The sequence below is a fragment of the Rhinolophus sinicus genome, linkage group LG01 (genome assembly GCF_036562045.2).
Source record: "Rhinolophus sinicus isolate RSC01 linkage group LG01, ASM3656204v1, whole genome shotgun sequence".
In the NCBI taxonomy this organism is placed as follows: Eukaryota; Metazoa; Chordata; class Mammalia; order Chiroptera; family Rhinolophidae; genus Rhinolophus; species Rhinolophus sinicus.
Genome location: NC_133751.1, coordinates 209,249,458 through 209,277,290, shown reverse-complemented (window position 1 = coordinate 209,277,290; position 27,833 = coordinate 209,249,458). Strand labels below are relative to the sequence as shown.

Below are 27,833 nucleotides of genomic sequence, written 5' to 3'. Positions count from 1 at the left end.
GAATTCAAGGCCCCACTGAGAGCGGCTGCAGTTCAGAATAGGCTCTTTACCGTGTGTATTCTTCTTGCAACTGACCCGGATCAGGTGGGAAAAATTTCACCGCTAGGCGAAGCATTGCATTCTTTGGCCCTATAAAAAGAAAAAATTTAAACTTCACAAATAAGGCCAATCTCTGATTTGCTTTCGTCCCACATATGGTATGGCTGAGCTAGTGCTTTCAAGTGGACTGTTAAAGGGAATCTTTTCAAATGAGATATTAAGGAATTTCCTAGACACGAAATTATGAGTCCCAAATACTAGTCATATATATAAAAGAAAAAAGTTTAAATCTTTTGTGTTTAGCAGAGATTACTTAAGGAAACCCTAAAAACGGGTGGGAAACTGCACATTAAATTTTGAAATATATTCTTATTTATATTTTAGAATTAAAATAATGATAAAAAAGGGTGTTCACATGATTAATAGTAATAACTAAAAAATTAGTTTTAAAATCCTTATATACTTCACTGAAAGAAAAATCATCACTCGCTATACTGATCTAGGACAACCTGATTACCATAAAGAAAAAAACATAAATTAGCTCATCTGAGTATCTTAGCTTTATTGCAAGTTTCTAATAACACAGCCATGTAATTTGCACCAAAAGAAAAGAGCAGTTTTGCTAACATGCTATGGCGACCTAAACAGCCCTAGCTTACCAGTGAATAATGAAGTTACTTCCACACATCCTTTTCTCCTCAGTTTAGGACCAAAAAAGTTCCAGGTGAATTCATACTAGAGATTTCATCCCTTGCAATTACGTAAGAACAAGGAAGCATTACTATATGCCTTAATTTTTAAACTGTAATAGAGACTAACAAAAACAATTATGTTTATAATTACAGAACAGTATTAACTATTTTGTTCAGAATGCCAATTAAAGGAAGAACCTCAATGTCTTTTCACAGCTTAGAGAGAAATCGCATACTTGTTTTTGCATATTGGTCACATAAAGTGATACCAAGAAGCATGTCCTATTACTTCCAGACTCAAGGCAAGTAACTGGGAACCACGAGAGAAAGTACCGCCCACCCCACATCTATTATATTTAAACAGCACAGTGACTTCCAGGTTCCCTGCTGCCAGCGCTCACTGCACTGCCATCCAGAGCTGTGAAGTGAACATTGGACATGCCCTGAATTGGGACAGAATCTTAAATGAACAGAATTTTAAAGAGTTAAAGAAAAGCACTTACTTCGTACTTGCCTAATGACGGGTTTCATAGGTTCGAGCCAAATCTAAGGAGCATTTAAGAAAAGAGAACAAATCCATTATGTGATTTCTCCATTTGGTATTTTACAAAATACAAAAACATAGTTAGGAGAGACGTTTAGGCAGCGATATTGTGGCCCTCCTGCGCACACCCCAGCCCAGTTCTGGCAGAACAAACTGAGGCCTCGCAGTGCCTGCTCTGAGACGCTGGGCTTCACGGGCACCTCCACAGGTCACAGGATGCTGGTGCGACCACGTGCAGGAAGGGCTTCTCAATTATCTGGGGTGCCGGTGAAGGCCAAACAAATACTGCATACACACTGCATCTACCAACAAACTGATGAGACGACCACTGCGTAACGGAGTGGCCAGAGCTCCACTGTGCTTTTCAAACTAGGCGGTTGATTGTGGTTTCTGTAAAACAGTCCCGCCTATATTAATAAATATCAGAGCTCTGCACCTCTAAAGATTCACCTGTTAAATGAAATGAAGTGCAACCAGTTTGGTAAAACAGTTTGCTCGAAACCCACTACAAAATGATTCCCACGCAGTATGTGCATATGGAGAGAGGGTTCCTTGCACGTGTGCAGGCAGATGGAACCAATTGAGGGAGGATGCGAGCAGGTTCAGGTCACAGGCAAACATAGTCCCTGCAGCTGGACCGTCCTAGTACAGCTGTGACAGTAGGGACGTGCAGTGACCAAATATCTTGCTTATGTCACTACAGTAGGTCCTCTGTGACCCATGGGCGCCACGAGCACTTAACGACACACCTGGAGCCTCTTCCCAAAGGCGGATGAGAAGCACGTACCCAGAAGGATGGAACGTTCTGGAACTCCAGCCCAAAGTAGTCGTACTCCATCAGATTCAGACGCTTCCACACTTGTGTCAGTAACACCTGGCCATCAGATTTCGGCTGTGGGGACAGGTGAGAAAAAGCATGAAAAGGATTACATGACTTTAAAGGACAACTGATGCACAGTGGCACACAGTGACTCCTACACGACGACACCATGACATCTCATTCCCGCTTCACTTCACCTTCCAGGACGGCTTACAAAGCATCCTGCAGCAAGCGCCGCAAACAAGTGAGCCTAGGACTTTGTGCTCGGAAACTGACACCAAAATAAAGCTGAAACATTCCTTCCATTTCACATTCTCAGTGTCTTCAGTCATACTTCTTTGTAACTTTCAGCTATAGAAACCATTTTCGGCCTCAGTAATAAACATTTTATCAAATTCTGATTTTTACTAAATAGGTGGGTCTCACAGTCCATGTTTACATAAGATCTCAATGAATGACTTATTACTTGGTAACATTTCACATTAGTGAGAAGAGCTCGGACTAGTCTCAAATGAGGTGGGGCAACCAGCTCTTCATTTACAAGAAAAATGAAGTTAGATCCCTGGTTCACACTGGCCCCAAAAAGAAATTCCAGTGGACTAAATACTAGACTAAAACAGAATATTTCCACAATCTTGGGATAAGTAAGTCTTCCTAAGCATAGCAGAAAGGAAAAACTGAGAGATGCGATTAAATAATAATGAAAAACTTCTGAATAGAAAGACACTGAACAAAGTTACAATCTAGAATCATACTGAAAAAAAAAGATAATTTGTCTCTCAGATTGCTCTTATGAATCAGGCGAAGAAATACAAATGGCTGTTAGGCATACAGAAATAAATGAAATAAAGCCCTCTAGTAATAAATGAAATAAATGGTGAGATACCCTTTTTCAGACACCAAAGAGTGTTAGAAGGATGATGATGGTGACAGTGGTGTGGCCGTAGGGTGACAACCACATCCACACACCGACGGGAGAGGGAACACTCACATGATCTCTGGGATAATTTGAAAACACCCCAAAACTTAAAAAGTGTACAAATAGTTAACTATAATTAAAATATATATATAGTCACAGGATGTAAAGTACAGCATAGGGAGTACAGTCAATGGCATTGGAACAGCTTGTATGATGTCAGATGGGTAGTAGACTTGTTGGAGTGATCACTTTGTGAGGGCTGTGAATGTCTAGTTATTATGTTGTTTTGTACACCTGAAATTAATAAAAACAAAATAACATGCAATTCTGAACTAAAAATAAAATGCACAAATACCTTTCTCCAGCAATTCCACTTCTAGAACTTTCTCCTACAGATATTCTCACACAACTAGACAGAGCTACATATGCAGGGGCAAACTGAGTAAAGAACTGGTAAAATAAAAAATGGTGCATCCATAACTGAAAGTTATGAAACCCTTAAAAAAAAAACAGAACCCTGCCTGTACTATCATGAAATAAAGTCCAAGACTAGTTTAATCAACAAAAACAGTTCCCATGTCTCTACAGTGTATGTGATCTGATCCCACTGCATAAAACATGCACCCTCCCCCCCCCACTTATATATAATAGAAACAAGTCTGGGAGGCTGTACACCCATCTTTATTTTTATTTAAAAAAAAATTTTTTTGGGAACAGTGAGTTTCTCCGGGGCCCATCATCTCCAAGTCAAGTCGTTGTCCTTCAAGCTAGTTGTGGAGGGCGCAGCTCAGCTCCAAGTCCAGTTCCTGTTTTCAGTATAGTTGGGGGGGGGACGGACCGCGAACCCCACCACCCCATGTGGGAATCAAACCGGCAACATTGTTGTTAAGAGCACCTGCTCCAACCAAGCTAACCAGCTGCTCCACTACACGATCTTTTTTATTTTTTTTTGACAGTTTGGGCACACAGAACTTTATTTTTCAGGTTATCCCCTCACTTAATGACTTTTAACATCACTGCTTCTTCTGATGCTTTATTTTGATATTTCCACAGGCTTCTGTAACTGAGAATTTATTCAAAGTAAGATAAGTTTTCTACAGGTTAGTAATTCTTTTCAAGGCACATATTTCAAGATGTAGACCCACATCTTGCTCTAGACTCTAGAAGATGGAAGATTTTGACGCAAGAGACAAAGAATGGGTCCTTTCCCAATGCTACAGGTTGCATTTGCAGGACAGAATCTCTGGCTCTAGGTTAGAATCAAACACCTGAGGATATTTTGAGTCTATATTTGGAAATACCTTTCCAACACTGAAGGCTGAAATATGCTGCATTTATGCAGTGCCATCTGCATTTATACTGTCACCTTTGAGCTTGGGAGCAAAGATTCATGCAGCAGCAATGGCCACCATGTGCTGCTTCTCCATTTCTTGATGAAGTGTCCACTTTACTTTCCTCTGGACAAGTTGGGGGAAGTGCACTGAGATTTTAAATGTCAGCTGCATTCACGTGAAACAGAGGTAAGGGATGCTCAGCCACCGTCAATGTCCAATCTGGATGTGGCAAGAGCTATAGCAGCTGACCACACATTTAAGGGTGTGAGTTCTACAGTGACTCCCAATGACTGTGCTGCCTGCGCCTCGGAATTACCAGAGGCAACTGGGTTCAAGGAGGCTTATGTGCAGCTATAAAGCTATGATCAGCCCCAGCAGGACCACGTGTTGTAACTGAATCAACAGAAACCGTGGTTTGGCCAAGGCGTGGTCATGGAGAGATGGAAGCAAATCCTCTGGCCTTAAAAATCAGTCAGGTGGCCCAGGAACAAGACTACGGACCCGGAAGCTCTGGAAGAGGAGCATAGAGACTGGAAGTTGGCCCAGAGCGAGCCTGGAGGTGGAAACTATGAGGTCCACGGTCAGGGGCCACCCAGCCCAGGGGTGATCACTTCTGACTTTAAAGGGCCCGTGCTCATCGGGACAGTCATCAGTATGCTCTTGTCAGCCAAAATTTTCTCAAATTGTCTTGGGATCTTCTCAAAATAGATCCAGAACTGTATCACTAACTGGGATAGAGATAAAGGCTCCCAGATGTGTGCACACCCATCTATAAAGGTAACCACTGCAGAAGGACGAACAGAGGTGGGGGATGGGGATGAGGGCCTTCACTTTCATCTAACTTATTAACTTTTGTAACGTCAGAATTTTTCATTAAAGGCATGCCAGTTTTGTAATTAAAAATAATACATTGAAGTGGGGGAGAGGCAAATCTCCATTGTCCTGAAGGGTTTACCTGACAGACTTCCTCGCTGCGTGTCCAAGGAGTGTTCCCGCTCCTAAAATGAGAGCTCTTATTGAAGAGATCCAACTGCACCCCGCTGTAACTAAGAGAAACAGCACGGAAGAGGAGCTACAGCGAGCTCACATGGCAAATGCAACTTGTAAAGGACAGCAAACCTCGTGGGTCTGTCCCTCTAACACCGGCTCTTCGGAGCTCCTCTGATGTGGCCGGTGGGCACTGGAGGGGCTGCCAGCGCTCTAGTGGGCACCAGGCTCTCAGGTCCCCTCGAGGTAGGGAGCAGTTCAGAAATTGGGGAAATCCTGCAGTTTGCTACAACCAACTCCTGTGAAAGCTCCACAAGCCCTGGTTATAAGACCACCCTAGAAAGTTCTCTCAAAGCCATGCGCCCTCTCCATGCTTTCAGCCCCCTCCACCAGGATGACCACCGCGATCCCGCCTCACTGTTCTCCCCGCTGCCAGAGGGGATCATGTCACTGCAGGACTGCAGGCGGGGTGGGGACGGGAGGCGCCACAGGCTCCGCCAGGAACACAGCAGCCCCAGCTTGGTAAGCAGAGCCGTACACGACCTGGCCTCACCTGTCCAGGGATGGCCTGCACTCCCAGACTGCGCCCTCACAGGACGATTCCCTGTCACTTCCATCTGTCGGCCTCCAACATGTCCCGAGCACCTGGTAAGGCACCTCACCGGTGGGGCCCCGACAGCAGCCAGCTCCCCAACCACCGTCTCCCCTGGTGCTTGCACTTGCGCTCTCAAGTTGCTGTCTACACATCTGCCTGTTTGGGCGCGTTCCTCCCACTTGGTGGGGACTCTAAAGGGCGCAGACTGCGCCTCACCCTTGAGAGTCATCCGTGACTCTCCAAGGTCAGCACCTGCAGCTGTGCCACCAATGGCCTAACCGCCAAGCCATAGGCCACTGCTCTGCTACCCTCAGGCCTTCTCTCTTCTTTTCCAACGGCCGAGCCTGCCCCGTGGCTGCTTGGGTGTTGGGTAACAGCCCCACCCATGCCACCCACTGCCAACCGACCGAGTCCTCACTGCTGGTTTCCACAGGTCTCCCATTCCAGGAGACCTGTATGCTGGGACTGAGGGCACCGAAGCACATCGAGTAGGCAGCACACGCACGCGGGCATGGTCACGATGCACCATCATCCTGCAGGGCCAGCACCCAGAATAGGGCCCATAAGGTTGGGTACAAAACCACAGTTTACATGTGTTTGTATTTACACACACACACAACACATACACACACATTCATACACCTGCATGACACACGTATGGACACACATGTACGGACATGCATACATACATACACACATGAACAAATATGAGGTCAGACAATTAAGTTCGCAAACTTGTCACAACGCTGTTGCTAATCATTTTTGGTATCAGAGGGATTATTCATTATGAATTTGTACCAACTAGACAAACAGTTCACCAAGTTTACTATTTGGAAGTGCTGAAAAGGCTGCGTGAAACAGTTAGACGACCTGAACTTTTCACCAACAATTCATGGCTGTTGCATCACGACCATGCACCAGCTCACACAGCACTGTCTGTGAGGGAGTTTTAACCAGTAAACAAATAACTGTATTGGAACACCCTCCCTACTCACCTGATCTGGCCCCCAATGACTTCCTTCTTTACCCGAAGATAAAGGAAATACTGAAAGGAACACATTTTGATGACATTCAGGACATCAAGGGTAATATGACAACAGCTCTGATGGCCATTCCAGAAAAAGAGTTCCAAAATTGCTTTGAAAGGTGGACTAGGCACTGGCATCGGTGCATAGCTTCCCAAGGAGAGTGCTTCGAAGGTGACCGTAGTGATATTCAGCAGTGAGGTATGGAGCACTTTTTCTAGGATGAGTTCATGAACTTAATTGTCTGACCTTGTACACATGGACACACACATGGATATGCATATAAACACACACAGGTATGATACACATATATACGTACACATGTACAAATACACATACAGACATGTATGCACACGTCTATGTGTATATGTATGTGTATATATGTTTATGTGTATATGTGTATATATATGTGTATGTTTAACCTCTTGAAGTAAATTTTACTAAACTAAAAAACTTTTGCCAAGTCAATTATCCTATGTTCAGTAACAAAAGGAATTTTGTATTCTCTGTGTCACCTGGAATACATACTGAGCTCCTACAAAAACCATCAGAATCAGGTGTTTTCGTAAACGAGGCAGGAACAGACATTTCCAAACTATTCAAATTGATCCAAAGCACAGTGTTTCTGAGTGGGGGAATTCCTTCTAAATCTATTTGATGAAAAAGAACCCCCAAATTCTAAACAAATCCACATACACACAACCTACAGAAAAATGTCCATTTATGGACATCAATAAAATTATTCCAAGTAAAATATCAGCCAACATAAACCAAGCAACAACTGAGAGTACTATATGCCATAACCAAGTAAAATTATGCAAAGACAGAGCATAGTTCAGTATAACGTCAAACATTCACCACTATATCATATTAATAGACCCACAGAAAAAAACACAATCCTATGACCGTCCCAGCATCAGAGATGCTGAGAAGGCATCCGATACAATTCAATCTCCACTCCTGGCATAAATTCCTAACAAAACAGGAAAGACATATGTGATTCTTCAACACCTAACAAGACAAGGCCACGCCTCCAGTACACCCCATCACTACTATGTAACACTGACATCAAAATGGACAAAGAAACGAGAGGTAAACAATCAGAAAAGAGGAAGCAAAACTGTCATTATTTGCAGATACGATAATTAACTTTGAAAATCTAAGAACATCAACTAGAAAACTATTATGAAAAATATGGAATTCAGTTGGGGGGGGGAATTACTATACAGATATCAATAGCCTTCACAGACACAATTAACCACCATTTTCAGGATAGAAAGGAAGAAACAACCACATTTGTAACAGCAACAAAAAAGTGGAAATATCCTGGAATAAATCTAACCATAAAAGAAAGCTTTATGGAGAGAATTTTAAAAACACTATTACGAGAGAGAAGGGGGCAGCAGAGAAGAGGTGTGAAGAGGGGAGGGCACACCACGTTCTGGAGAGAAACATCCCCCCCGAGATGCCAGGCCCCCTTGAATTATTCCACAGATTCCATCCACACTGTCCTGATAAAAGTACCAAAGGATTCCTTGAGGAACCTGAGAGGGTGATTCTAGAGTTGATATATTTTTTAAATGTAAAAATGGCTAAGAATATTCTGAGAAAGAAAAATAGGGGAGGACTAGCCTTATTAGGTATTTGAATTGTTGAGAAAGCATAGGAATTAAAATGTTTCGTACGGGTGCAGGTCTACAAAGACAAATCAACGGAACAGAATAGTAGATGAAGAACTATATCCAAGTACATAAAATACTGGTGTCTGATAAGAGTGCCATTTCAAATAAACAGCGGGAAGGAAACAGATTTTTCAATACATACTATTAGGTACCCATCTGGAAAAAATAAGGTTGTACTCTTACCTCACATAATAATTTCAAGGTGAGTAAAACATCTAAACACAAAAACATCTATTCATCAAAGTACTGCAATGAGATAATTTTGTTTTGTGCTCTGGTTGGGGAGAAGGCCATTTTCAGCACTCCCCAGAAGCTAAAAGCCATAACAGGAGGCTTCAGAGACTGAAAACACAAAAATAGAAAATGTCTGCCAAGACAGAAACACTGTAAAGTCAAAAAGACTCCTTCAAAGACAAACCAGGAAAACAAAAATTTATAGTTCCTATTACAGACAAAGAGCTAATTTCTTTAAAACATAGCAAACTGCAAAAAATCAGTGAGTAAAAAGATTATGGGGGCGGCCGGATGGCTCAGTTGGTTAGAACGCGGTGCTCTTAACAAGGTTGCTGGTTTGTTCCCACATGGGCCACTGTGAGCTGCGCCCTCCACAACTAGACTGAAACAACTACTTGACTTGGAGCTAGCTGATGGGTCCTGGAAAAACACACTTAAATAAATAAAAGTTTAAAAAAGAAAAATTAAAAAAAATTATGAACGGAGTAGAAAAATGGGCAAAAGAACAGGCTGTTCACAAAACAACCCTAAATGACGTTTAAACACACAAAAAGAGGCTCCCTGCACCCATAATGCGAGATATGCAAATGAAAATTGAACTGCGACTCCAAAGTCTCAAAGTCTGAAAGCAGGCCGGTATCGGTATCGGTGTCGGGAGTGTGGGAAACAGGCGTGCCTGCAGGCCGGTACCACGCCTGTGGAGGCCAGGCTGGAACTACCTACCAGAATTTTCACATGCACACCATCCTCTCGAAAGCCCCACTTCTCAGAAGCTTGCACACACATCGAGATTTGTTACAACAACGCTTCCAGTAGCCACGGAGAAGGACGCCCTACACCGACCAGCACAGGGCAGGCTAATGCCTTGTGGCACATCCATGCCTTTCGGGGCATTTAGATGTAGGCTGTTCTCTACGCACCAAAACAGAAAGGCCTCCAAGACACACTGGCAGGGCCAAAAGCGAGCTGCTGCAGAGCAATGCCTATGACATCTCTGCACGGGGGACACACAGACACAAAGGCGCAGACACGCATCAATCCTTGGAAGGAACACAGTAACTGGGAATGGACGGTGGTGGGCTCCAGAGAGCTGAGCTCTGTGACTGCACATTCTTCTACATTTTTTGAAATTTGTATCATGAGCATGTACTAACCTATTTTTTTTTGTCGACACATTTTTTTCAACAATAAAAAACATAGGCTGAGCATGGGTGGGGGAGGGGCACTGTTTGCACACAGGGGCAAGTGCAGGATGTTAAAACCCAGGTGGGGTGAGGGATTATCCTTAGTGAAGGGGAAGTCAGCAGAGACAGCAGCCCAGAGTGGGGTGGCTGCCGAAGCAGCGGCAGGGAGCACTCCGTGGGAGGGGAGCCTGGCAGACAGGGCCACAGCCCCTCGCCCTGCCCAGCGAGCGGTCCTGAGATCAGCAAACTCGGGAAGCAGGGAGCACAGCCTGCGCACGCATCTTCCCTGGAGGAAGGGCTGATGCCAGGTCTGGGGCAGGAAGAGGACAAGATGAACCCAGAACATTTTACTCCAGAAAGTAGGGAAGTGCTCAGAGCAATGCAGATGTGTCAAAAGGATACAGATCAGTTCTCAACGGTCAAATCTAGGACAAATGGAGCATCAGATGAGATAATGACATGATGGGCGGAAACCCACTGAGCAGAACAAGAATGCACAAGTCCTTACTGATATGAATGAATGACTACACTGCCAGTCTGACGAGCATGAGATGTTTACGTGTCTCAGAGTAAAGTACTTACTAAATCACAGAGGGAAAAACAGCCCCTTCGCTGTGGAGAAGCCTGGCAGGTACCACCTTAGCCAAGCAGTCAAAGTGAACAGCCCCAGGGGCGCGACAGGACGCCACGTGACAGGACGCGCGGCACCCAGCACCCCTCTGTGCCACCCTGTGCCCTAGTCTGTCCGGGCTGCTGTATCACAGATGGGGAGGCTTATAAACAACAGGAATGTCTTCCTCACAGTTTGGAGGCTGGAAGTCCAAGTTCAAGGTGCCTGCAGATCCTGTGTCTGGGGAGGGTTCCCAGACGGCAGTCTTCTCACTGTGTTCTCACATGGTGGAAGGTGCAGGAAGCTCTGTGGGGTACCATCTATAAGGGCACTAATCCCACTCACAAGAGCTCCACCCTCACCACCTCCCAAGGCCCCACCCCCTAACACCATCACAGTGGGGGTTAGGATTCCAATAGATGAATTTTGGGGACACAAATGTTCAGTCCTTAACACCCTGCCAAAGAGGCATGACCTGAATCCAATAAGGAGGAAATAGCAAAGAGCTCATCTGAGACTCACCTGCTAGTATCTGCTGTCATCTTCAAAAGTGGTTGAGGTGCTCAACCACTTTGAGCACCTCTTGTAATTGAAGAAGTCAAAAGTCACGGGCTGGACACCAGTGACGTGACTGTGGCCTGGGTCCTTTATTATAACGGACACTCGTGGGACCAATAAGAGAAACTGAACGGGGCCTGGGGGCCTGACAGTGGGAATGGGCCTGTGTTAATGCCCTGAATTATACTGATGAGGAGCCTCCTTGTTTGTAGGAAATACACTTGCAGTATAAGGGTGCTGGGCACCGTGTTGGCAACCCACTGTCAAACAGTCAGGAAAAAAATTCTTTGTACTCTTTTTGCATTTGTTTCTGTAAGTTTAAGATTGCTTCAAAATAAAGTTAACCAAAATGTAAAAATACAGACTCTTAGCAGCTGAAAACAAAAGAACCTATGTATGAACTATAAGAATTAAATGAATTTAGCGAGGTCACAGGATATAAAGTTATTACACAAAAAGCAATTGTTTCTATAAACTAATAATAAACTAGAAAGTGAAATCTAAAAAATGCTATTTACAGTGGCAAATAAAATCAAATGCCTAGGAATAATTATGAAACATTGCTGAGAAAAGCTAAAGACCTAAATAAAGGGAGAGATGTACTCAGTACCTTCCAATCTATGAACATGGTACACCCTCCATATAGATGTCACTTCTCCCCATGTCATCTATAGATTCAGTGCAGTTCCAGTTAAGATCCCAGCAGCTTGGGTTTGTGGAAACTGACAAGCAGATTCAAACATTACATAAACACCAAAGAACAAAGGTGGAAGACTTACACTTTCAGATATCCAGACATATTCTAAAACTACAGTAATTAAGATACTATGGTATTGGTGCAAAAATTGACCAGTATACTGAACCCAAGAACAAGTCCAGAAACAGACCCAGACACGCACAGTCATCTGGATTACAGCCAAGGCACCACTGTCATTCAGCACAGGAAGGATGGTCTTTTCAACAAATGGTATCGAGGGAAGTGACTATCCACATGGAAAAAAGTGAACATTGACTCCTATCTCACACCATGTGCGAACATTAATTCAACACAAATCATGGGAAGGTAAAGCAATAAGCTTGAGGTAGGCAAATAGTTCTCAAACAGGACACAAAAAGTATTAACCACAAAAGAATGATTGATAAATTGAACTACCTGAAAATTATAAACTTCTGTATGTCAAGACTGTTAAGATAGGAGAGACGCAAGTCACAAACTAGGAGGTATTTGCAATACAAAAATCCAACAAAGGTCATATACACATCATAAGGAAAAGAGAAATAATCCAATTAAAGAAAAACGAGCGAAAAGACTTGCATTGCTGAAGCTATTCATACATATATACACACCGTGTGACCCAGCAATTCCAGTCTTGGGTATGTATGCAACAGAAATGTCTATTTATGTACACCAAAAGCCATGTTCAAGAACGTTCACAGTAGCTTTATGTGTAGTAGGCAAAAACTGAAAACAGCTGAAATGTTAATCAAACAGGATGGATAAATAATACAAAGGGTGCCAAAAATAGTTATACATATTTTAAGAAAGGAAAAACCTGTATTAAAATTGCACTGATGGGAACCACTCTGAGCACCTCTTGTAATTGAAGAAGTCAAATGTGACTTGTATTCATCTTTTGTTATCGGTATATGTTATTAAAATTTTAATACAGTTTTTTCCTTTCTTAAAATGGGTATACATTTTTTTGGCACCCTCTGTATATGGTTTGTTTATACAACAACCCAGCAATGAAACAACAAACTAACCATGGCTAACAACATTTTCCTGTCAGTTCTGGGCGGACTGGAAGCCTTCCAGGATTCAGGGTAGGATCCATCACTGTAAGTTCCCTGGAAGCTGTGTGCAGATAAAACATCTGAACACAAAAACCGACAGTAAACACCCTGGAATAACTGAGGGAGAGGAGGGGCAATAACAGTGTTAATACTAAGGTTCATCCAGGGAATTAATGACAAGGCACTGCTCTGACTTAAGGTGTTAATGACAGCCACCACCACCGACAGATCTCAGAGCACACTCTCCAATTACATGAAATGAAATTCAGGACCTGGCCAAACGATTTTATGGCAATAAAGACCAAAACAGTGGCCCCTTCTGGGGGCCGTAACTGACTGGGCGGCACAAGGGAGTCGCTGTACCTCCATGTGGGTGGCAGGTGCAACACACAAAATTCATGGGGCTGCGTGCAGAAGGTGCGCACACCCCACCGTGTGACTTACGCCCCAACAAGAGAGAAGTTACAAGGAAAACAGGTAAAAAGCCCTTCTAGTTCACAGGCAGTGATCTTTACCCTCGCACGTTAATCCCCTCCGTACAGTCAGAGGGGCACCCTACATTGCTGCTGGGGGACCGCACCCGTCGCACATCATAGGGCCGCGGGCAGACGGCTATGGGGGGGGCGGGGAGAATGCCTTGCCTTCGGCCAATGGGTCTCTCCAACCTCTACCTCCGAAATCCTCACCTGCTTAATCTCCTCCAGACACAGTCCAGTTTGTCAAGGTCCTTTTTCAAACAGTCACTCAGAATAGAACACACCCAAAAAACAAGTGTAGTCGAGTCCCTACACAGTGGAATTGATTCACTTGAAGTGGGCGCTGTATGGACATTTATTATGGAGAGAACAGACGTCACTCTCCACTACGTCACAGCACCAACACATACATCCAGTTTAGTTCATAAACAAATCATTTTTCAAAGTACTGAACGCAAAAGAGAAAATTTCTTAGACCATATGTTTTGAATTTTGTTCAATAACTAACAAAGCTCTGCACATGTAGAGATTTTCACCAGAACGAGTTCTCCTATGGACAAACGCTAGGTGGTTCTTAATGCTTCTACTCAAGTTATAAAAGAGGTCAGGAGGTTCTTTGGCCCCCAGGCTTGTTTACAGATGGGCACTCAGTTGTCTGGTCAGGAAAAAACCAATCTTAATAACCGGGAAAAAACCTTCCGTCACGACCATAGCCACTGAAGTCCCACTTGGCGTAACTTATTGAAAGATGGGGCGATTCATCAGGAGCAAAATAGCAGGAATGTGTGCAGTATGATGCCGGTCACATGCAAAGAAACCTTCTCCAAACTGGACGTGCACTGGGAGCCAGAGCGGCCTCTCCCGGCTGCCCCCAGGCTCTCTGTCCCTGTTGTGACACGAACACACAGTTTTCAGGTATGTAAAGAATTGCAGGAAGATGCTGACCAGTTATTTTTCAAACCTAAACAAGACTAAACCAGAAGAAAGAGTTTAATTTTAATAGTAGATTTTAGCTAACTGTGAGGAAGCTTGGATGGTCAAGGGGACAAACTGCAGAACCGTTTTGCTGTGTTGCCTAATCACCGCTGAAAGAGCAGGGACAGTCATCAGACGGAGAGTGGGCGGTCTGTGCCCTGAGCAGGGCTGTCCCGACCCCTTGCTGTCAGCACCGGGAACCAGTTCCGTGGAGCAGCTGGAAGAACACAGACTTTACAGTGGGACCCTGGCTGTCACGGGGTGGGTGCACTGAGCCTGGGTTTTCCTCACCTGAAAAGCAGGTACTGTTCTTACTCTGGGAGGGTTTTATAGGGACACAATGAAATGACGCTCTGCACGATACTCGGCACGGCCCATTCCCAAGTCCAAAGCCGGTGGCCGGTCTGTACACACAGACCAGCATCAGATCAGCACAGAGCACCTTTTAACAGCGCGGAGAGACTCACACCCTCCCCAGTGCTGTGTGTTCATCCAGCGTCTCGCGAGAGAAGGGAGCAGACGAGATCGAGAGCCCCTGCACCCACCCTATGATGGGGCACGTTACTCCAAATGGCAGCCTGCAGTTTATTTCTCCTGCCAAAATGCATGTAAACATGAAAACTCACTATCCTTTCTATAATGCATTTGAAAGTTACTTAACTTTAAGAGTCTTTTTCAACATTACCTGCCAATGAGCCTTTTCACAGGTTGATCCCTCTTAATTTTTCTAGGGGCATCAAGACCAGGACTGAGGGTCATTAATGTTAGTCAGCTCCGTCCTCCGTGTCCCCAGTTGTGTCACAGGGCCTTTCCTCCCCACTCACATCTTCTATACTTAAATTTTACCTCTGTTCCTAAAAGTGCAGAAATTCACCATCAGTTGGACTGCAGTACCTCCTGTCTGTTCCCAAAGGAGCAAATGATCAGATGACGCGAGACTCGTCTGCACAGTAATGGAAAGGCCTCACAGCCACTTGAAGCGCTGGTATCATCAGACGCCCACCAGGGAAGGAAAACTGCCTTCACAACCGCTTCCCAAACCAGAACCGTATTTCAAAGGCTAGGCCATAGGAGAAAAGGCACTGACATCATGACATACAAAATACAGGTGGAAAACCCACAACTTTCTGTTCAGTGTTTCCATTTTTCCAGTCGGTCACAGCACTCAAGCTCTTCTCCAAGCTTAGACATAAAGCATATTGTTAAAAATTTACATCAACAAAAGTACCATTAAAGATTTTGTCTGGATGGAAATGGGCTACAAAAGCTTAGCTAACAAAGTACTTCTTTATTCTTTGTCTTAAGCACTGTGGGAAAAATTCTTCTCGAAAAAGCTCGATTTATTTCTTCCTTCAACTTGTTTGTTTCATGTGTCCTTTTAGTTCATTTGCCAAGTTAAAATGTGTCCATCTATCTAGATGCCCCCTCCTATTGTAGAATTCTTAGCTCTACTGTCAGTTTCATTACTTAAGATTTTCCTTGTCTAATAATTAAATCAGCCCAAATTTCCTTTTATAATATTATACTGTGCAATGAAAATAATCATGAAAGCTCACAGGAAACTGTAGCTACATTCATTCTACGTTCTTCGAAAGGTCCCCAACATTTCGCATGGGCGTTTCATTCTCACTCTGGCACAGTCTGCAATCTTAGGTTTTCACGCACCCCTAAAGTACTGCACACCAGAGATCTACCCCAAATGTGCGGAACGCCGTAGAGACCTGTGTTAGCTCAGGGAGTGCCACACTGTAACGGCCACTTCTGCTTCTGCGTCACGGCAGAAGTGTACTCCCACGCACTCGGTGTTCCTAGCTCCTAAAGAGACCCTCCCGCACACAGACCATCTCTAACATGAGAGGAAGGCACAAAACGAGCTTCTATGTCAGCGGGCCCATTGGTACCCAGCTTCTCCTACACCAGTTTCTCTTTGATTACTCAAGGAAACATGACAACTGAAAGTCCCCATGTTTGGATCTGTTGACATGAGCCTGGGGAGGCAGCCTGCAGACATCTGTCCTCTAGAAGCCGCCTTGTCAGTACAGGGCACTGGGGGCACCCTGGGAACAAGGGACTTCAGGCTTGCCTGCTGCAGTGGCACAGCTGCTAGCCGCTCGCGTCCCTGCCAGCTGTGTGCAAGGGGCCCAGCAGCTTCCCGCTCCAGGGTTCTCCCTTGAACTCTGGTCCCATCAGTGGGCAGTCCCTGCCTGCCATCCTGTTCCATGACACCCAGCAACCGTCTCCACCCCCACGGGCGTGACCCCAGCCCTGGGGGAGGAGGCCTTCCAAGTTGGAGCTAGTGGCTGCTCCCTGCGGCCGGTCCCGTGTTCTTAGTCCTTCCTTCCCTCAGTAGATGACCCGTTACTAGTCAGTAATTACTTCCATTGTGTTTCCCAGTTCAGGCAAATGCTGAACTTGTCTCCTGACTGGACCCTTGAAAATGCCTGTGGTCTGCAGGCCTCAACATCTTTACTCTGGAAAGAAGAGTTCTAAAACTGGGGAGAAAAATTCAGATCTGCAGGGTTCTCCTGCCATGTGCCCAATCTCCAGCTGTTAGCACAACACAATGGTGGCAGAAGCTCGGCATGGCCAGGTGAGGTTCCAAAGTGGAAGGGGTTCCCGTAGGCATCTCTTCTGCTAGGTCCCCCCTTAAAACTCTCAGTTCACCAGGAGGAGAAAATCTGTGCCTTCCAGAGTACTCACACATGGGAAAGGTGGGTGGCAGCCTGAGACACGGGCGGTCATGACGTCCTTACCCCAGCGGCATAGATGGGGTGGAGATGTGAGTGCAGATAGACAGCCATGTGAAATACTGTCCCGTTAGGGGACGGGCAACTCAAGTGTCTTCGCACCAGGTTAAGAGCACACCAGAAAGGATGCACCCGAGCGATCGAGGCCATTCTGCTGCATCCAACCTGTTTCCTCACCACATTCACACATAGTATGTACACCAGCAGTCAAACAAGGTAAGTTTTGGGAGTGGGGAGACCAACCCACAACTGTTTTGTTCTTGTCTTTAACTTAGCACCGGGAACAAAGTGAAGCAGGAGGGGTCTTAGCCCAGCAGCCAGTGACGGACGCAGTCAGCCTTCCAGGTTATCTCTTTCTTCCTTCCGCATCAACAGAAGAGTTTCTGGTCGGCGTGCCTGTCCTTACTTGTGTGGACTCGTGAAAACGCAAACAACACAAACCTGTCTGCCAGCGTGCCCTGCCCACTTACCTAGCCATGGCCCTGCGCCAGGCAGCTGGCATTTTCAGGAGGTGAGCTTGCCTGAGAGTCAAGCCTTATAAAAGGTCAATGAAACCAGTACCGATTAGTCTGGAACCTCATCTGCAAAGTACGCAGACAACCAAGAATGACCAGACACGTAATGCAGACTCCTAAAACAATGATGTCAACCCGAAAAGAAGAAAAAGTAATTCCCAGTGAATATAGCGAATGTGGTATAGCAAAGAAAACCTCATTTAAAATATTAAGATCCTCGAAAAGGTCAGTGTATTCATAAAATGAGGAGATTTTGGATGGAAAAAAAGCAACTAAGGAATAAAAAGGAGAAATAAGGAGATGACTCCAGAAATTAAACCTCAACAGGAGGCCTGAATTATAGCATGGATGAGATGCAGTAAGGTGGAAATCGGAGCCAGTGGTGTGGAAAAGAAACAAGCATTCTTCTTGAGACAGAAGGAATGAAAGTCCAAATTCAGGACTGTCCAAGAGAAATCGCAAACATTCTAAGAGGAGTTTCAGGAAAGGGTGACAGAGGTCACGGGCCGGGGGTGGGGGAGCCCAGAAAGTATGTAGTGACTCTTCTCTCATATTCTAAGTGGTCATTCTTCAGTATCTTGCAGAAGCATTCAAAACCAGAAAAAAAAATCAAAAGCAAAAACAAAAATGTAAACTCCCCTTTCAGCAAAACTAGGAAACTGCTATCTCCTGAGTCACAAACTTCGGGGGAGGGCTGCCACCAGCAGCAGAGCCAGCGTGTGGGGGCACATATGGGAAGACGCAGACAGGTGCCAGGGCGCAATTACAGCAGAGGCCGTACACAGCAATGGCGAAAGGCACACACAACTTGCACCATGTTTGCAAAAATGAGGGGAAGAGCCTTGGGTGGCAGAGTCAGAGGCCCATCTTGGACCATCGGGCTTGGCAGAGCACAGGAAGCAGGACCAAACAAGACGCCACAAGCAGGCTACATGTGTGGGACATGGTGTGAATGAGTGCACTGCAGAAACCCCACTGCCAGCTACCTGCACTGGCTGAGAGGAAATAAAGGCTAAACTAACTCACATGTGAACCTCAGCTCATTAGATAAATTTCAAGTTTCAACTAGTCTATAATCAGCCAACCACACAAGACCTCCTCAAAATAGCCAATCCATGAACAGCTTATCTGCTTTAAAAATGGGTGCTAAAAGGGCCAGCCCGGTGGCTCAGGCAGTTAGAGCTCCATGCTCCTAACTCCGAAGGCTGCCGGTTAGATTCCCACATGGGCCAGTGGGCTCTCAACCACAAGGTTGCCGGTTCAACTCCTCGACTCCCGCAAGGGATGGTGGGCTGTGCCCCCTGCAACCAGAAAACGGCAACCAGAAAACGGCAACTGGACCTGGAGCTGAGCTGCACCCTCCACAACTAAGACTGAAAGGACAACAACTTGACTTGGGGAAAAAAAGGCCTGGAAATACACACTGTTCCCCAATAAAGTCCTGTTCCTCTTCCCCAATAAAATCTTAAAAAAAAAAAAAAAGGTGATAAAATAAAAAACATCACTGTAAATATTCAAAGATATTCAAGATAAAAGGAGGAAAGAAACAGAAAAAGACAAATGTCAGATAAACACTCAGCAGAAAAATGTTGCCTCTTAGCAGATGAAACTGTGACCAAAATTTCATCATGAAATTCAGAAACAGCTAATAAGGCAACTGCCTCTGTAATACAAGAGCACAAATACAGAGATATAAGAGCTCTAGAAAGAGAAGAAAAGAGAACACCTATTAAAGGAAAAAGGATCACCTGTGTGAGAGTTCCTGTGTCCCGTGTTCTTGCCATATAACCTTGGTTAACACTTTAAACTGGGTTACTTGTTCTTTTATTATTGACTTCTCAGTTATTTAAAAAAATATATTCTAGGTATACATTCCTTATCAGATATATAATTTGCAAATATTTTCTCTCATTCTCTTCACTTTCTCAACAGTATTTCTATCACAAATGTTTTTTATTTTATTTTAATGAAGTCCAATTTATCTATTTTGTCTTTTGTCATTTGTGATTTTCGTGTCACAGCTAAGAAACCATTGTCTAACCTGGGGTCATGAAAATGTATTCCTAGGTTTTCTCCTAAGAGTTTTATAGTTTTAACTCTAACATTTAGGTTGTTGTTCCATTTTGAGTTAGTGTTTATGTAAGGAGTGAGGTAGGGGTTCAACTTCATTCTTTGTGTGTGGATATCCAACTGTCTCAGCACCATTTGTTGAGGACTATGCATTGCCCAATGAATCGGCTTGGCACCCTTTCCCTGAAATTTCATGAACTGATCATAAATGTAAGGATTTATTTCTGGACTCTCAATTCTATTCCACTGATCTGCATGTCCATCCTGATGCCAGTGCCACATGGCCTTGATTCCTGCAGCACTGCAGCAAGTTTTGACGTGGAAAGTGTGAGTCCTTCAACTTTCTTCTTTTTTAAGATAGTTTTTGGTTAGTCAAGGTCCTTTGCATTTCCATATAAATTTAAAAATTAGTCTGTGAATTTCTGCAAAAAATCCAGCTGAAAGTTTGACAGGGATCACGTTAAATCTGTACATCAGCTGGGGAGTAAAACCCATAAGTCTTCTGACCCATGATCATCTTTCCACTTATTTAGATCTCTAATTTCTTTCAACAGTCTTACAGTTTTCAGTGTGCAAATGTTTTTTTATTTTTTATTAATAGTTTCACTGGAGTTCATAATACTTCTGTTTGGAATTCAGCTCAGCTGCCCCTGGTGATCCTTAGAATCTCAGCTACCCTAAACGGGATGGAAGTGGTGTGATGAAGTGCAAACCAAATTCCTGGGCTTGCACAGCCGAGGTTTACATTTCATTTTACTGACTTTTCCTAGAAGCACAAGGAACAGATGTTAATAAGTATTTATGATATTTTGGTAAACACCATCCTAAAATGGAAGTGAATAATAACGTTTCCAAGTCTAATCTTCTCCTTTAATCTTTAGGTATTTATTGAAGGGGGGAAAAGAAATCTCGGTTTCTTCTGTCACTTGGTTCTGGGGTTTAAAATTTCTCTTTAAAGATCATGTTTTTCAGAAAACACAGACTAAGATTTATTGAATTTGTTTTTCATAGCACATAAGCTTCCCCTTCCCCTAACACTTTTCAGAGAAAACACACCATTTAGTTATATCACATAGCAGTACTTCCAGTGGACAGGCCAAATGCTAATGCAGAATGCAACAGAGATTCAACTACTTTAGGATTTCACATATATTACTGTGTTTAGTTTTTAGGGAAAAAATTGCAATGTAAAAAATGGTATGTATTTTTGTGGCTGGATTCAACAGAAAATACTCTATATTGAAATTTAAGCTTTAAAATATAGGAAAATGGATGGACAATGCAAAAAGGAGGATAATTTGACCCTATAAATAAATCAGTGGGTCGTACTTTAATTAGAATTTTATTGTGCTTGGAAATTTGCAATTATTTTTATAATTATACTGGGAAGGAAATAAAGACCTCTCTGGGCTATTCCTTTTGGAATTTTTTTCTACAGATAAAAAGTTTAACTCAAAATCTCCAGGTGACTAATTGGCTTTTCAAAACTCTCTTTTTATGGTTTATAACTACAGATTTCCCCTTCAAGAAATCAGTAGTTGACTACCAGGGAGTGTACAAGTTTTGAGGTTCTTTTGTTCAATTTATTCCCACGTATTTTATTCTTTGTGATGCCATTGTAAATGGAATTGTTTTCTTCATTTTACTTTGGGATTGTGCATATGCACTGAAGAAGGTCTGGAAGAATTAAATGGGTATCAGTTCCAGAGAGGTATACTGAGGAGGAAAGGATTTCTTCAGCAGAAAAAGCCCTAAAGTATGTATGGGCTGGGATCCTGTCTGCCACTGTGGCAAAGGGTGTTATATAAACTACAAAATTATACACAAAGGAGTATAACACGTGCACAAAACATTCCAGTAACAACGGTTTGGAAGCTCCTACAGATGTTTTTGTGTGTTCTCTTTAATGACTAGTCAAAATCTCTCTAAAAATAAAAGCCCTTCATTACTGCAACCCAGGAGTCAAGGACAGAGGATAGTTTGAAAAAGCCGCCTCCTTGGCCAACAGTGTAACATCTCATAAACTATTGTGAACATGACAGCGTCAAGGAAGGCCAACACGAGTGCCTTCTGGAAGGTCATGGTGGTGGCCACCCTGCAGGACACACAGGGTCCTCTACTCCTGTGGCCCCAAACTGCTCCTGAACTTCCTCCCAAAGTGGCTCTGCCCTCGGGCACCCGTCTCAGGCCCAACCCTGGCACGGCCTTGGCCCATGGAGCCCCGCCTGTCCTACCAGCCCGCCCTGCAGGCTGCAGCTTGCAGACACCATCTGAACGGAGCTACTGTGGCCACCTCCCTGTTCCTCCCTCATCGTGCATCCAGCCCTGGCTGGGCTCGGATGCAGAGTCCTCAGGCCCTGGCACATTTCTGTGTCTGTCCCCGGGCCCTGGGCCCGCTGCTCCCACCACCCGAGGCCGGCCCCCACTGCCGCCTCCCCTCTGTGTGCAGCCCCACGGTTCTCTCCGGAGCACGAAGGGCTCGGCATGTTTGTTCCTCTTGTCTGTCATGGCGCTCCCACTGCATAAGTGCCATGAAGGCTGAGCTCACTGTACCCCAGCTGCTAAACGGGGCCTGTGCTGGACCCAGTTAAGATAACCAACTGGCAAGTTTCAGCTCCATGACCCTCTCTGAGACTGGAAATGAACGTCGCTCGCCACCACACGGCTGTGGTGATGGCATTCTTACTGGATACCGTTTCTATTCTTTTCTCTGTGCTAGCCTGACTTTCCCACCGCTGTGTTATCTAACACAGTGTGCACACCAACCTTGCGGGGGGGGGGGGGTGTGGGGGGGCGGGGGCAGGGTTGAAGGGAGCTGGCCTTGGAGCTTCGGTCCCGCAGCTGGGTAGCTAAGAATAAAAACGTCCACATGTCTGCCTGGTACCAGCCCGCCATGTTCCGATCAACCTTCCCAGACAAAATCATCGGTTTCAGAAGCTGGGGCAGAGTCACATAATGGCTGAGTACACTAGAAATACGTAAGAACTTTTGTGTAAAGCCTATATTATCCCCAAATTTCAGAGGCCGAATTACTGACTTCTTCTGAGATCAGACCAAAATAAGTTCTAAGGCAGTGTATGTGCCATATTTAGGATGTTCATGTGGGAGCAACGACAAACATCTGGCCGTGATACTTTCTGGAATTTTGACTATTTTTTCCTGGCCAGAAAGAAAACATTAAGTTTTTACTGGAATAGCAACCTAAAGTCTTCTAGCATGGAACTTCACGACTGAGAATCCATCCTCCTACTCGTCACATATTTAAGCAAAAGGTTTTGCAATTCTTAAAAAAAGAAAAGAAGCCCACTCTAAAATTGTGAAATATTTTAAGGAAAAGGGGAACGTGAGCAAACAGACTAACAACAATGAGGAAAACACTCGGTCCCCACTTGCCAGCAAAGGCACAGGGCGCACACACCCAAACTACATCCCGGAAGTTGTTTTAATCACCAAATAGCACGTTTTCCACAATACCAACTTCCAGATGAGAGAAAAGCTATGACTTGCCTTACTTCCTAAACCTGAGTCAGGAAAGGAGAGGCTGTTGGGATCTCTTGTCCTGAGGCAGAGGAGGCCTCATAGGAGGGCTCTCAGTCCCAGCCCCGCCTCTCCCTGCATGGCACCCAGGGACAGTTTGGAAACCTCATGGGGAACACAGCTTGGAGCTGGAAGCATCTGTACGCCGTGACTTTGCACACAGGACAAGGCAGGCGGACACATGGCTTCCAGATGGTTTCTTTTATGGCTCAGAAAAAAGACTTTCTAGAACTCAGGCCAGATTTCTATTTTCAAAACCACAGAATTCACTCAGTCAACTGAAAACAAATCAAGATTTTACTAGATCAAAAAAACTGGCCACAAACTGACCTTCGGGTAGCTTAAAATCCCATCAATAAACGTCAAACATAAACGGCTCCACCCTCAATCGGCTGCACAGATTTCTCCCCCTCTCTCAGCACCAGCACAGCAAGTGACGCCCGCATGAGGAGGATTCGACGTCCTGAGCAGCCAGCACGAAGCAAAGAGCATCACTTCACTGCCATACGAAGCCCTGGCGAGCACGTTTCTTGCAGCAAATGAGTGACACAGAGGAGGGTGATCCCAGACACTGTGGCTACTGCTGACCAATGAGATGGATATTTAAATACAGTGTGAATGAAAGTTCCTAATTCTCTGAATTTACATGACAACTCTAAATGAGACTTTTAAATGTTTCTAAAAATGGTACCAGTAAGCTTCTGCTCCTTGCCAGGTTCACTGTGGCTGGCCCTCAGCTGAGCTTTCTCCGTGGTCCTCGCAGCCCTGGGAGGTAGAAACGTCCTTCCATAGGTGGTAACTGGGTCCAGCAAGGCTTAACTTTACTGTTACTGACAACCTATCCAAGGAACCACCCCAAAGTCAACTTTTTAATGGTACAAATTCTCCTATGTTTGGCTCAAAACCTTCCTCTTTAGCCATTAAAAATAACTTTTAAAATTTCATCTCAAATCATGAGATACCACTTCACACCCACTAGGATGGTTAGAATCAAAAAGTCAGACAAGTGCAGGCGAGGATGTGGAGAAACTGGAACTGCCAACGTTGCTGCTGGAATGTAAAATGGTGCAGCCACTTTGCAGAAGAGTCTGTCAGTTCCTCAAACCAGTAAACAGTTACCGCAGGACCCAGCGATTCCACTCCTAGTTAGGTGGCTAAGGGACAAAAACGTGCGCACGAGTGTTTATAGCAGCATTAATCACAACTGCCAAAGGTGGAACGTTCATCAGCTGATGAATGAGGAACAAAACGGGGTGTCCACACAATGGAACATTATTTGGCCATAGAAAGGAAGGGAGTGCTGACCCAGGCGAAACGTGATGAACCGCTAGAGCACGCTCAGTGAAAGAAGCCACTCACGAAACTAAAGGCCACATGGAATTGCACTCACATGAAGCCCAGGACAGTGACACTACAAAGTAGTTACTTTGTGCTTAGAGCTGAGGGGCAGGGAGGTGACAGCTACAGGGTGTGGGGCTTCTTCGTGACTGACGAAATTGACTGTGGTGACGGTCGCACGTATCTGTGGCTAGACTAAAAAAACCTAGAACTGTACACTGTAAACGGGTGAATTGTATGGTATATAAATTGTATCTCAATAAAGTTATTAAACATTTTCCGCTTACATTTACCCTTCAACACTACTAAACATTGTTCGGGAAAGAGGAGACGTTAGCTTCTGGCTTCAGGTCATCCTGACCTCCCAGCAGCAGAGCTGATCAAGCGCCGTGTCTAGATCTGGAAAGGAAGCTGGCACACGACGCTGTGACGCGCCGCTACCAACGGATTAGGGGAGCTTATCTTTGTGCGAACTCCACAAAGGCAGCTACACACCCAGGCGGTCCAGCCTCCCACACACCTGGGCTCCTGGGCTACCAGCCTGCACAGCACGTTACCGCACAAAACCACACGACATTAAATCAGCACAAGAGAAAATGATGCAATGGAGAGACGCGGTGAACTCCAGACGTACGAGGCTGCTGCTGGCGTTAACAGCACACTGTGCTGCAGCAAATGTTTTTTTATAAGTAGAAAGAGTACGCTTCTAAAACAACGATAAAAAGTATACACAGTAAACACACAAACCAGTAACATGGTCATTTCTTATCATCAACTATGTACTTTACATAACTGTCTCTTACACTGTTCCGTGACCGGCAGCACAGTAGGTGTTTACACCAGCGTCACCTCAAACACGTGAGGAAGGCGTTGTGCTGTGACGGTAAGATAGCCAGGACGTCTCTAGGTGAATGACTCTTTCAGCTCCATTGAACCTTATGGGACCACTGTCATATATGTGGTCCACCGGTGACCGAAATGTCATTTTGTGATCAAGACTGTACTGCTTGCCCAATCAGCTCCACCAGCTTCTCTGCCAGCGGTTTTAGCTCTAAAAACACCTGCCGTCACAGAGTGGTCTACACTGACAGAAAACCAAGTTCGTTTGCACACATGGAGAGATGGGAGATATAAATAAAACTGGGCCTTGCTGAGCTCGCCTTCTGAAGAAAATATAATGAAGCTGGCAAAGGCTGTCTTACTTGTTGAAGATAAACACGAAACACGTAACCACAGACTCTGTATGGAAAAATAGACAGGACCCAACAGGGCATCTTTAGGCCAAGTTGCTCTATATTTTCACTGAAGCAAAGTATCAGCATTTCAAAAATAACTAAATGTCAAATTCTTCCCTAAGTTAAAAAGGTCCCATAAGTATAAACCTTTGATACGAACTGGTGGATTCTACATGATCCCACACAATGCCAGTGTTTAGCCACTATCTATCTGTGCACGGAAGCCAGTGTTTTCCAAGTTTTTATCAGCTCATCAACCCTGCAAGTTTACAGATACTACTACTTAAGACTTAAGTGAAAAATAAAGCAAACAGACATAAGATAGGTGTGGATGGCCAAAAAACCCAGAACAAGCAAAAACACTTGAAACCCTGAGGTCAGAAAACATCCCATAGAGGAAAAAGTTCAAAACAGTCTTAAATAAGGCACGTTGATCCAATCTAACTTTTTTGACTTTTAAATCACTTCATATTTGATTCAGTACTTTATTAAATTTTACTACACTTTGTGATATTTAGCAATATTTTTTGAAGAATCCAATCTAACTTTTGATTTCGTTCATTCAACACACATTTACAGAGCAAGGCACTCTCCAAGCACTGAAGGTACAGCAGCGGATCAGGGGAAGCCTTACCTCCCGGAACATGCCTTCCAGTAGGGCAGGCCCCAGGCCAGCTCTGGGCCAGGGAGGGTCCTCACTGGGGCCCCGAGACCCACACAGCTAGGGACCTCACTACTCTGTACGCCCACGCTCCATACTGCGAGTCTGCACCATCCCACAGATCCAACAGCAAATGTCACTCAACCACAATCTGTGTCTGTCCATTCAAATATAAAGGTGTGGGGTGGGGGCGGGAGTGGGGAGACAGATGACCAGTGGACGAGCGGTGGGAGGTCCAGGTGGGTAACCAGCCTTGACCTTGGATCTTTAGGATCTTTGGAGCTGCGGCCAATGGGAGACACTGGGGAGAAAGGAGCAGGGCAACCCTGCGTGCTCCAGCCAGCCCCTTCTGGAGGGCCGTGCAGGAAGCACGTCCAGGGGCAGGCCGCTCGGCTGGCTCAAGGCAGGCCAGCAAAGCGTTTCTAGCACGTGGCAAACCAGCCCAGCCCCGACACCAGACAATGGAGCTTCACAGACAGTCTTCGTTCCAGGACTGCATTCCTGATCCACTGGCAACAGCTGCTGTGGCAGCCTACAAAGGGCCACCGCTTCCTGGGCACGCCCCATCAAGGTGGATCTGCTTCTTCACCTCTGAATCTGGGCGGGCCGGGCAGCTTGCTTCATCGGTAAAAAGTGGCGGAAGCTACAATGCAGGAATTCCAAGCCTAGACCTCAGGGACGAGTTTCCACTCCCCAGAACATTTCCATCAGGGTGAGCAAGGCCAAGCTGGGGCTGGAGGGAGGTTCCAGGTGAGGCCCCAGACTTGTGCATAAGGCCATGCCAGACCACCAACCGCCCAAGGCCAGCGCCGAGCAGAACCGCCAAGCCAACTCAGACATGCTGCAAACAGGAAATATTTGTTGTTTTAAACTATTTGTTTAAAATATTTGTTGTTTTGGAGTGGCTTGATACCTAGCAACGCTAACTGATAGTTGCGGAGGGTTGGATACTTGGAAGCAAAGTACAACTAACAAATTTGAATTTTAACTCCTCGTAAAAGGTATGCATCAGTGGGTAACACCACTTAAAACGTACCCTATCCAACTAAGGATATGCAACAGCAATCTGATTCTTTACTTTCTGGGAACTTTCCAGGTATATTAAAATAACAAACATGATGGTTATATTTGATCAATATAAACAACAATCCCAATTTAGGAAAATCTTTACAAGCTCTAAATATTCTGAAACCTTTACAAAATGCCAGCTCTGATTTCCTTAAGTATAAAGTGACACAGATACTCGTTAAAGTGAATTTCTC

The 27,833-nt window shown here is 44.8% G+C and overlaps 1 protein-coding gene across 9 annotated transcripts in view; it reads right to left on the bottom strand.

Moving 5' to 3' along the window:
* Positions 1 to 27,833, bottom strand: part of FARP2 (FERM, ARH/RhoGEF and pleckstrin domain protein 2) — a 99,613-nt gene that overhangs the window by 53,240 nt on the left and 18,540 nt on the right. For all 9 annotated transcript variants that reach the window (XR_012490708.1, XR_012490709.1, XM_074316527.1 and 6 more), the window contains exons 3-5: positions 2,063 to 2,167; positions 1,235 to 1,277; positions 51 to 129 (exon numbers count right to left, since the gene is read on the bottom strand). Coding sequence is in view for 7 of the 9 variants with exons in the window: in XM_074316527.1 (XP_074172628.1) it covers positions 51 to 129; positions 1,235 to 1,277; positions 2,063 to 2,167 (227 nt within the window). In the remaining 2 variants the exon portion in view is untranslated. The remainder of the gene's footprint in view (positions 1 to 50; positions 130 to 1,234; positions 1,278 to 2,062; positions 2,168 to 27,833) is intronic.